The sequence below is a fragment of the Notolabrus celidotus genome, chromosome 7 (genome assembly GCF_009762535.1).
Source record: "Notolabrus celidotus isolate fNotCel1 chromosome 7, fNotCel1.pri, whole genome shotgun sequence".
Classification (NCBI taxonomy): Eukaryota; Metazoa; Chordata; class Actinopteri; order Labriformes; family Labridae; genus Notolabrus; species Notolabrus celidotus.
This window is the reverse complement of record NC_048278.1, coordinates 11888372-11900470: the sequence shown is the minus strand read 5'-3', so window position 1 is coordinate 11900470 and position 12099 is coordinate 11888372. Positions and strand designations below refer to the sequence as shown.

The following is a 12099-nucleotide window of genomic DNA, read 5'->3' as shown; positions in this document are numbered from 1 at the left end:
AAGTGTAATCTAGTTTAGAATTTAGGATCTTCAAATTTAAACATCAGAAGAATCTACCAAGAATCTACCAAGAAAACCATAAAACAACATTTGTTACATGCCTCTGCTCTCTAACACTACATATTACAAGGATATAAAATTGTTAAAATCTTTTAGACTTCTTTTTTTGCAGGGGATTATCGTCTAACACAACATCGTATTTTAATCCTATTATCAGTTAAATTGAAACATACATTTAGTGGTGCCCCACAGATTTCACAAAGTCCTGTAACCTTTACAGTCCAATTTTCAAAAGAGTTTCATCAGCTGGGTCTTCTCTGGGTATATTTTATGATACTATGATGAAAACAGAGAAGCTGTTACTATTATTTTTAAGATCTTCCTCTTTATTCTAAAAATACTTATTTTTGATTAATCACTGGTATATGCTTAGTGTCCACATGTTATTAATGTGGATGCCGTGTGTCTGTTTTTATTTTTATTTTTCAATTTATGCTAAAAACTCAGTCCCAATACTTCAGTCCTGTTACTCATTCAGGCCTAAACTATACAACAGAGTATGAGTAACAGGAATGAATGGATTTCAGCCCAGATAACCTTTCCTTAACCCTTTTTAAAGTTTGTCAGAATGAAAGTTTCCTACTTATATAGGGTTTTGAAGGCAAGATCTTCAACAGTACGGTAATTTAAAAAAAAAACTTCAGGTTTGAGCCTCCTTATAAAGAAACGATAGCTTTACTTTAGAAACAATAAAACTCTTTGCAAATACAGTGAATTCTGATATCAAACATCAATTATTTGAACATGTAAAAACATTTCTTTGAAATAAAGTCCTTGTTGAGGAGGGGAAATAAGAAAATAGTATATTTGCTTTCATTTTTTTTTTTTTTAAATGACACATGCGTTTTGGTAACAGGACATAGAAAAATGAAACAATCTTTTGCTTTAAAACCTGGGAATAAATGTCATAAAGTTACCAAAAATTGGACAGGGAACATTTTGAATACTTAAATGTGGAAAAGAAAAGAAAATTAGGTGAATTTTTCAAGAAGTACAACAAGCAAATCCATTTAATGGAACAGCCCATTTACTGTAGTCCTTGGGCTGTTGTGACCGGTTTGCGCAGTATTATCTTGTTGTAACATTTTGTAGACTTGGTAGACTGTATGGCTCTTCTGCACTAACGCATACTTCAAGCTTTTATTGTCATCCTTTACATGTGTCATCTTAATATGAGAGTTACACACATTCTGATATAACTAGCATGAAGCATTGTGGAGCAACTCCACAGGTTCATAATATGTAGTTGCAATGTTTCTGTATGACCACTAGATGTCAGTATGTTCACTTTTTAGCTCCTGAATGTGACGATGCACCAGTTCATACAGCAGCAAGTCACAAAGAGTCACTAACTGGTGAAAGCATGTACTTTTTGATTAAGTGGAAACCAGTTCTGTCATTCACTTAGTTTGCCACTGGTCATGATGACTTAATGTATTTGAGTACATGGCAACTATATCTGAGACATACCGACCAGCCAAAGCTATTTTGAATCTTAACACAGATCTGTCATTTTTTGGTCTACATTTTTTTTGTATCTCTCCTCAGAGATTAAAACAGCATTTATTGTGGGCAAAAAGCTGCAATCAGAACAAGAATACATGGAGTGAGCAAAAATGTGTTTTGCCTTTCCCATTAGAATCATAAGGTTTGAGCAATCTTTAAAAGTGTTAACTCAAACTACCACGAACTGCTTTATATTTTCTCCAAGTGTCTTGGCATTGTCTTAATATCAGACAAGTATTTATATGAACCCATTTTAATCAAGACTAGAGTTATTTTAGATGAACTCTGTGTAGCAGACACATGGATGTGAAAAAGTTTTGAAACATGAAACAACTTCAAGCCAACGATTACTTGACTTTTATAATACCTCACATTCATAAACGTGTCTCTGATTGTGTGTTATCCTATACTTTTTAAAATGAGGATTTCTGGAGCAGTCCCCACCCGAAAGAAAAGAGGCATTGCAGCCTGGCCTGTGTCCTCCTTCAGACAGCACTCAGGGTTTATTTATAGTCTGAGGTCTGCAGCACAGATCCCCTCTGCTGTAGCACGACTGTTTCACTCGGAGCTGGTGGTCCCTAGTCACGACCTAAATGATGACAAAATTCTGCACCACGGGAAGCTGACGTCACCGCGGTACAGTCACCTCCTTGGTGACGTCACTTGCTTGACGGAGGCTGGGGTTAATGCCATCTGCTGGATAGACTCAGCCACTCACAAGGCATTACGTCATCCGGGAGAAACCGGTGCCAGCTGCGGGTCGGTATAGCCTGAGAGCCTGATATGAATGCGAAACGAGCCCGAGAGAGAAAAAGAGGAGGGAGAGGGCTGGGACTGTCTTTCTCGGAGCTGTTTGATCGAGTTCTCAACATTAGAAAAGTATTTGTTCAAGGTGAAGTTGTCTACATTATATTTAAGCTAACTATCTAATCCAGTGAAAGTGAGTTGGTAACATTAGCTTCAAAATTACTCAGCCAATGGGGAAAAAAAACACAAAACAGATATTCAACAACAAAAGATTTGAAATACAAAAACATGCGTAATGGGGTGCCATATTTCATAAAAGTTGACTTAAAAAGCCGAATGGAAAGAAAATTGTAAAGAGGACATGAGAAATAAAAGAAGACTATAAAACTGTAAAGCAAACAGGAGAGACTTGTAAGCAAATCTCAACAAAAATCATACGCTTAGAGGTGTTTTAAAGAGTTTTAAAATAAGCTGCACACTGCTCACTTTAAAGTAAGAGGTAGGTGGTTTCAGCTGAGCTTAAAATGGTAGCCTCTTATACAACACTAGAAGTGAAATGAAGGGTAAATGGTTTTAAATCTCTTTATTTAAAATTTTAAAGAAGTTGTGTTTTGTCACAGAGGAGATACTCATTAAATGAACATGACACAGCTGTTTTTTTTGTGTTGGCTCAGTTTTCTTAATTTCACCTTTTGATTCGTGTCCCAGAGAGAGAATTATTTGCACAGCCAAATGTAGCCCATAACACGCAAAAGCTGAGGGTTACAAGTAATAGTCTATAGACAGAATGACGATATGTCAAACATGTGCTAAAGCCCATCAGACTTAACGCTGGGAATTTTAAATTCTATTTAAAGCTGTCTACATACATGACTTAAAAAACTTAGGCTATATGCTTAGCAATATACAATGAAAAATGTGCCAAACTGCTGGTTTGGTTTTATTGGTCACTAATTTGTTTACATGTTTTTGCTCGGATGCTTATTAGAGTTCATTTGCAAAAACAGATGACTCCGTTTTTATACATTTTAAAAAATTATATTTATTTTTGATATAGATTCATAATAAAGGCATTTTCAAGATATCTCTGATTAGTAAAGTCATTTTTACTTAGTCAAAGCCACCCAACCTTAGTTGACTGATCATACGAAAAGCTAGTATAAGAAAAACTCTGTTTTCTGAAACATTTTTTTCATTTTTCAAAATTTAGTTAACCGTTTTTGCAAATGAACTCTTCAAATTTAAAAGTACAGCTTTTCAAAAACAAAACAAAACGATTTGTAGGCTGTGTTCAGACAGTAGGAGTTGAGAGGGGCAGCTGTCCATGGTGCTGAAACGCACGAATGTTTCAGTTTTGAAAGACAGACAACTTTAGCATGTTCCTCTTTACAGATTATTGAAGTATGGGACTTATTTAACTGGAAAATCCCAAAATGACCAACTATCGCGAGAGAGTTGGATATGAGGTTTGTCTGAAAGGCTATCCTCTTGTTTCTTCAGCACTGTGTGTGTTTGTGTACGTCTCTCTCTCTCTCTCTCTCTCTCTCTCTCTCTCTCTCTCTCTCTCTCTCTCTCTCTCTCTCTCTCTCTCTGTGTGCGTGTGTGTGTGTGTGTGTATGTGTGTGTGTGTGTGTGTGCGCGCGTAAAACACTGGGACCAATGAGTGTATCCAGTAAAAAGCTCCGCTTGCCTGTGATGATGGTGAGGACCCCATTCTCACATGAGTAAGCGCGCCTCCGCAAAAAGAGAAGAAGGAGGGCTGCATTCTCATTGACTGAGAGAGAGAGAGAGAGAGAGAGAGAGAGAGAGAGAGAGAGAGAGAGAGAGAGAGAGAGAGAGAGAGAGAGAGAGAGAGAGCAGCACGGACTCCGCCTATACCGCCCCAACATCCAGCTCCAGTCCGACGTCGGCGTAGGCTCCACAGACCAGCAGACTGATCCCCTTTAGCTCGACTCAACTCCCGGCGTGAAAAGCGGAAATGGGCTCCTCGTGAACCCGGCGGTGGAGGGGAGAGGCGGGCAGCCGGGGGTGGGGGGGAACGACGACGAGAGAGTGGTGGGAGAAATACCCGGGGAGGACAAACAAAAGCACAACCGAGGGTGCCTACAACCATGAGCGGCTTGCACTATTTGCCGGAGCTGCGGCTACTGCTACCGCTGCCGATGTGCACGCGGACCAGGTCGTGAGGTGTGGCTCGGAAACGTTCCGGGGAACCTGTCAGCCGAAACGACTCGCCGAAGAGGTGGTGGGGTGGTGGTGGAGAAGATGTCCGCCTCAGTGGGGCCCCAGGGTGGCCCTCGCCCACCCACCGCGCCGCCATCCATGCCGGATCTGCCGGACCTGAGCCATCTCACCGAAGAGGAGAGGAAGATCATCATGGGTGTGATGGCTCGGCAAAAGGAGGAAGAGGATAAAGAACAAGCCATGCTAAAGTAAGGGCAAGCAATTTCTTCCTTTTACGTGGAAGTTAGCTTACGTGGAAAACCCAGTTATAAAAAAAAAAACCCTTTTACACCAATTATTACCAGTAGTATAGGCTATCACCAACATTACACACCCATCACATTCAGTAGCTATTAGCCTATGCGTTTCCTCTGCTCTACTATCACTCTGCACTTGTAAGCTTGCCAGAGTGCGCTTTAGTAGGTACCCTTAAAGGTTTCCACCAATTTAAGGCTGCGTAGAGCACAAACAGCTCAAGATGTGTCTTCACAACAACTAAGCCCCACTACAAGTCCATCTGATAGCAACTGAAGCCTTGATTGTGCTAAATCAATCTATAAATGAAAACAATGTAGAATCACAATCAATGAAGATGACCCGAAACAGGGTCAAACGAGTTACAGGTGTAGATAGGACGGTGTGGATGGGGTGTGACAGTGTTGCTGGTGGGGGGAGAGAGGAAAGGAGAGGGAGAGACGAAAGGAGAGGGAGTTGGGAGGAGGAGGGGCGGGGGGGGCTGGTGATGATTCATAGCATTATCCATCCCTCACCTACTCGTTTTTCATCAATGGGGATTGCACCCCATCCCTCAGTTTACACATTTAACTGCGCTTTGATTTTACGCACGCTGGAGTTTTTTTTTTTAAATCTCGGAGTGTCGCTGTGTGTGTGTGTGTGTGTGTGTGTGTGTGTGTGTGTGTGTGTGTGTGTGTGTGTGTGTGTGTGTGTGTCTGTGTTTGAGAGAGAGAGAACGAGAGAGAGGGGGAAAAGCGAGATCGCTATGGCAATAATGGCAACAACAATGACATTACAGCTCACAGGCCTGGAGCGACACAAATCGTTTTATAACCCCGACAGACGGACGGTGGTGGAGGCGGGTTGTACGATCATTTGTGCTCCCCCCGGTGGAAAGAGGAAGATGGGGTGTGGTTAGAAATCTTGGCAGGCCTAAACCGGACACGATATAGATTACAAAATATACCTGGTATCTATCTGCACTTCTAAAACCCTCTTTACACTCAAAAATAGCAACCTATCGCCAAACAGAAAGAATCTGGGCTGTGTGGGAATGAAAAAGGGCACTGATGTACCTCAGAGAGATGCCAAATAAGCAAAATAGAAGCTGTTATGAATTAAAGCAGCAGTGTTGGAAAATAAAACAAGAAATATTCTGCTCATTTTAAGAAAATCATCTTCAGAGCGCACTATGAGAAGCTCGAGGGAAATAATTACGCTTTGTATTGCGGTCCTGCTGTGTTTGCTACAGCTGCCTCATACAAAAGCCTTGGTTACAGAGCACTTTGATGCCTCAGGGGTTTCCACCACAAGCAATGGCACCACAGACTGTGTATCCACACCTGCATTTAAGCATGTGAAGGCTCTGTTTCTGCCTTCATAATAAGGGAAGCTATCTCGCTGTAGCAGGTGTACTGCATCCGGAAGCATCAGCACTCTGCTTCGCTTTGATTCTAATGGCTGTTTTCATTTCCTGCCTGCAGCCTGAAGGGGAAGCTGGGTGAGAGCTGCGTCGAGGCCCCTTGAGAGGAAGTGATGTATTTAATGTTCCATGAGGCACAGGCTCAGGTTCAGTCAATAATGGCTTCATCATCTGGCTAATCATTGATGGGAGCAGCACGCCATGGACACAAATATGCAGGAATGACTTGTGAGCAGTAGGGAGGCAGGCTTGAATGTTTGCTACCTTGTATTTAGCAAAATTAAGATGCAAGATGCAGAATAAACTTACAGCAGACTTACAGAGCATGGAAAAGCTAGACACAAGCATACAAAAAATACATTATAGCAAACTGTCATGGAATGATCAGAAACCCACGTGTTTTCGAAATAAAAATGACTGTAAAGTGAGTGATGTAGATAACAGTTTTTTCTTGACAACAAGAATTCCACCATAAATTAGAGGCCTTTGTGTAATTGTCATTCCTGTGTTTCATGAAAATATTTCAAAACGCAGTGGGCGGCTGTGGCTCAGTGGGTAGAGTCGGTCACCTTTCAATCAGATGGTTGGTGGTTTGATCCCATCTCCAGCAGTCACATGCTGAAGTGTCCTTGAGCAAGACACTGAACCCCAAATTACTCCCACTGTTGTTCAGCGGTGTGTGATTGTGTATGAATGAGATCAGCTAATACTGATGGTCATTTACTTTAGCAGCCTCTACCATTAGTGATTGAATGGGTATGAATGGGTGAATGCGACGAGTAGTGTGTAAAAGCGCTTTGAGTAGTTAGACAGACTAGAAAAGCGCTATATAAGTACATGACCATTTAACATTTACCATCCCTGTAGTCATTAGACATTCAGAACCCTTAATATGAGTTATAATGATGATGGAAGCATGTGTTGCCCTAAAACCTGTATTGTTCAGCATGAAAGGAATGAATGAATGGCCCTCCCAGAATAAGCTAATCATTCCATGGGCGTGTATGCATTCCCATACCATATTGAATACTGTTTTTTGAATTATGAGCTAATAACAAGTCAGTCGGTCCCTCTCTGTATTATGGAGGACGCACCGTTCATGATTCCCCAAAAGTATATGAAATGTTGTTTCGTCAGACTGCAGGATAGTTTCTTACTTCACCTCAGTCCTTCTTAAATGTGCTCGGGCCCAAAGAAGTCACCAATATGTCATGCATAGTGCCTTTTTAACCTGGATTTGCGGATACAGCAACAAACTATGTTCACAGGCAATTGTTTTTTGTTGTGATTTTGAGCCCATGCAGTGATTTCCACTAGTTGTGTCTATTGTTAATGCACCCCGCCTGAGGGCCCCAAGATCGCAGCGAGTCCAGTATTTCTCCAGATTCCCTGAATATTTTGGCGCTATGTACTCTAGATGAGAAATTACCCAAATTCTTTACAAATTAATGCTGAGACACATTATTCTGAAATTGTTGAACTATGCGCACACAGTTTCTCACAGATTGGTGAACCTCTTCCAATTTTTCATCTGACTCAGCCTCTCTGGAATGCCTCTTTTATACCCACTCATGTCCCCAACCTTTTGCAAATTAACCTTTCTAGTTAAGAGATGTTCCTCCCTTTTTTATCATTACACAACATTTTCAGTGTTTTGTTGTCCCTGTCTCAACTTCTTTGAAACATTTTGCTGGCTTCAAATTCAATATGAGCTCATATTTTTCATTAAAGACTAACATTTTTTCAGTTTCAACGCTTGATATGCAATATTTTCAATTGAATGAATAATAATAATTAATTAATTAAATAATGTGTCTAAACAGTTGAAAACCATCATAAAATGTTTAATAATATAATATAATAATATATTATAAATAACATAACATTTTATGCAATGTCCCCATTTTTTTTTAAAATCTGGGATGTAAAAGATGCCAGTTGTGTTTAGCTTTTTTCATTTCAACCTTTTCATGAAATGTTTCCATATCAACACATTAGTCTGAATTAGTTTTACACACAAATAATTTATCCATATATTCATTATTATTTATGCTGCTTGAAGAAGGTCCATCATTTTTATTGAATTTCCATAAAGTCAAAACTTTCTCCTACCTATGAAACTTACAGACCAAATGAAACTTGGATGGTGAGGACAAATATCCGCTAATGATTATTTTCACTAACAGTGGAAACTCACATTCAAAAAGCTCTATCTGTACCTTACATCAGGACCATTTACCTGGTCAGCATTATCCAATCAGAAGCAGAGCAGCCTGAGACTTGGGCAGCTGGCAGTGATAAGGTTTGACTGATATTGGACTTATTTGTGCTGAGTTTAACCTCCAGCATGAGAAGGTCCTGATCTGTGGCTTCGGGGCTTATCGTTTGCTCTGGTCAGGCTGTGAGGAGTCGGCACCTGGATTCTCCTTTACTCATTCACACCACTACAACCACTTTGTACATGTCTAATACACTACAGACTTCATGGACTCCATCCATTGACTTGCTAAACCTCCATTGACTTCCTAATCCAGAGGGTGTGAGTGTGGATCTGTCATGATGTGGGGAGTGAGCAAAGTGCTGAGCACAGCACTGACCAACCTCCCACGCTCTGTGACGTGAAAAACCTCTTCATCACACAGCTGGAAACCTTTTTCTCTGCAGATTGACGTTTCACTCCACCCCTGTGAGCTTCTGAGGTTCCCTAAAATGTAAATATAGAAGTAATATGTTAAATATTGATGTGCTCAGCAGAGAGGTTGTAGACATTTGAGACGAGAGTTGATGCACAACACAGAGCCTTAAGGTTGGAGTGGGGTAGTGGTTAATGGAGGCTCCCACTTGTGTTGATGTTAAGAGCTTTCGGTAGTACTACTCTTTGAATTTACTGGAACTCATATCTGGCTCCAGAGTTTTTATTTATGACTGTTATAAAAATATTTTAGAGAACATTCCAGTATTTTAAACCAGGGCCTGATTTAGACATATTTGGATCTGCCATACTTTATGGACTAACACAGAACTCTGATAGGTGAAGTGAATATCATCGATTATCTGGTTAAAATGGCAAGTGAACATTTTGTCCTTAAAGTTGCTGAGTTTGAAGCAGAATGATTTGTCCAGTACAGGGACGTGTGTGAGCCTAACAAAGACTGGGTCAGAGTATCTCCACAACTGCAGCAGGACTTGTGGGATGCAGTGATCAGAACCTACTGAAAGTGGTCAAAGGAAGAAAAAGTGGTGAACAGATGACAGGGTCATGTGCAACCAAGCTTCATTGATGTGTCTGACGAGTTAAAGCTGGCCTGCGCGGTCTGAGCTAACAGAAGAGCTATTGGAGCTAAGCAGGAGAAACACATTCAGCCATGATGACAGCTCCCATCTGTAGTAATCTGACAATGATTTATTTGTCTCAATAACCAGATATCTTGATGCAAGTGCAGCCAACAATATGTTCTTGATAAAACATTTGGACCTGGTCAACCACTTTGCTTGACTCTGTTTAGATTCCACCAAATATGTTGGAAATGACTAATAAAGGACAGGAAGTTAATGCATTGTTTTCTTCTCCTCTTGAGAACAGACCTCACAAAGTTTGCATTTTCACTTTTCACAAATCTCCATCAAATTGTTATTTTGGCAATCTAAAATCATGTCAGTTTTAAGTAATTCCTGGGAAGAAAGGTTTCTCTTACCACTAAAATTAGCCAGAGTAACGGGTCTTATTTACATTGAAACTGAGACTAACCCGAAACATATGAACGGGTGCTTCTCAGGGGAGTGTTAATGGACTAAGATTGGGCAGTGTTTTTTCTAGCAGACATGCAGTATAAGGAAGGGTACATTTTGCTATGCTTTTATCAGTGATTTCTGAAGTTGCTAATTGGACTGTAAACAATGCAGCAAACAGGAAAGGAGTGAAAAGCAAAAGTTCTCAAGGTTCAAGGTTTCTTTATTATCCCCAGGGGGCAATTTGTCTTTCAGTCAGCGGTGACACAAACAAAACAGTACAACACCAACATTAAAACATTCAAACGGTAACAACAACAACAGTAACAACTGGAAACAACAGTTATGCGGCATTGTTAAGCAGACTAGCTGCTGTCGGTACAAAAGAGTTCCTCTTCCTATTCGTCCTGCTATTCGGCATCGCGAATCTTCAGCCTGAGGGAAGCCGGCGAAATTCAAGAAAAAGGGGAAGTTCTTTATTGCAAACAGCTGGCAGTGCCAGAAATACAGAGAAGTTGGGCATCATTTGCAGAGCCATATATCGCTGTCAGATGATAGCTGATGGGAACCATGACTGGCAGAAAGCAAACGCCGTTTCTGGGTGAATACAAGGATATGTTTAACAAAAATATGTGAGTTTTATCAATAAAAGCACCTTTAGTTATATTCCTAGCTCAGGTGTATCTGCTTCATAGATTGTGTTGCTGCCATTTTCATTACAGTCCTTTTTTTGGCTGTTGGCTACTGAGGCAACCCCAAAACTTTTAGTACCTGTTTGTCAATTAGACTGCAAAAGCTGGAAAATAGGTTTAAGGTTCAAAACATTTTTTCTGTCTGATATAGTGGGAGTTGGTGATTGTTTGCAGTTTGTTGCTTAACACCAGATGGACAGAGGAAAAAAACAGGACCTGGGGCACAGGAGAAAGAAGAGGGAGGATTTAGAGGTTTTAAGGATTAGAGCGAAGGAGAGACAGAAAAAAGGGGGAGACAGAATCACACACACACACACACACACACACACACACACACACACACACACACACACACACACACACACACACACACACATGGCTAATCTCTTTACCAGGGCTCCCCAAGGCTGCAGGCTATAGGGTGCATCTAGAGGTCAGCAAAGCCCCCGTTCCTGTTTGTGGTCTGATTCTTCTGCTACTGTCCATCGAAAGGTCAACAGTAGTCTTCAGGCCAAGGTTAAGAGTCGGCTTTCATTTTAAAGGAGAAACAGCTGGAATGATGTTTGATTTTACATTTATTCCCCTAAAAGCATTCCATCAGTATTTTTCTGTGAGGGATCAAATGATGACATGAAACGTGACAGGCTTGCTCCCAGCCATGACCTCACAGAGAGCTGTCACTTGACTCTGCGCTTACTTTAGGGGGAATTTCAGAATCTCTAAGTGATTTGTTTATAAGGTCCTTTACTTTACTGTTTTCAGAGCCAAAGTATCAAATGGAGGCCACCACAGAATATTGTTGTCAAATCCAGGTGTGATCGGTTTGTTAATTGAAGCTATGACGTCAGAGCTTCAGGGAATACGACTCCATTGTCTGAGTGTAATCAAAACAGGCATTTGATGATGTGGCACTTGCACTGCACACCACCAGAATTTGCCGCCCTTGACAGTAGCAGCAGGGAGAGGTAGATGTTACATGAAGTTTAACAAGAATAAGGAGAAGAAACAGAGAGCTGAAGCACTGGAAGGTAAAGGTGACATTGCCTATGCTATTTCTTCACAAAGAGGCAGAGCAGCAGGTGAAAATAGCAAATATTTTACATATATTTTATAGCATAACAGAATTTGTGTAATTCAGTTATGTTTTTTGGTTTTGTCGTGCAACCCAGTTCTGCAGTGGCACTCTGTGGCTTCAGAACTTTCTGAGGGGGCCTCTGAATGGCTAATAGAAAAAAACGATCAGTCTGTCAAATTAGAAAAAGCAGGGAGCAGTTTAAAACCAAAGAGCCTCAACAAACACTCTGAGCTTTCTGCTGCCCAGAATCAAATGTAAAACAGACAGTTTGCAACCAGCAAGTGAACATAGCCAAGCACTTTGCTAAGGAGCCAGATTTCTCTCTCACAAGTCTGTGCAGACAAAAAAGCTACAAAACAAGTGCATAATTAGACAAAGTTAATCACACAAGTTAAAATGAATGCTGTGAA

General features: G+C 40.7%; 1 protein-coding gene across 5 annotated transcripts in view; it reads left to right on the top strand.

The window, feature by feature from the left end:
* The first annotated feature begins 3910 nt into the window (after positions 1–3910).
* The window catches only part of rims1b (regulating synaptic membrane exocytosis 1b), an 83105-nt gene continuing 74916 nt past the window's right edge, over positions 3911–12099 (top strand). For all 5 annotated transcript variants that reach the window (XM_034688623.1, XM_034688622.1, XM_034688626.1 and 2 more), the window contains exon 1: positions 3911–4745. In XM_034688623.1, coding sequence (XP_034544514.1) covers positions 4579–4745 — 167 coding nt within the window. In that variant the 5' untranslated portion in view covers positions 3911–4578. The remainder of the gene's footprint in view (positions 4746–12099) is intronic.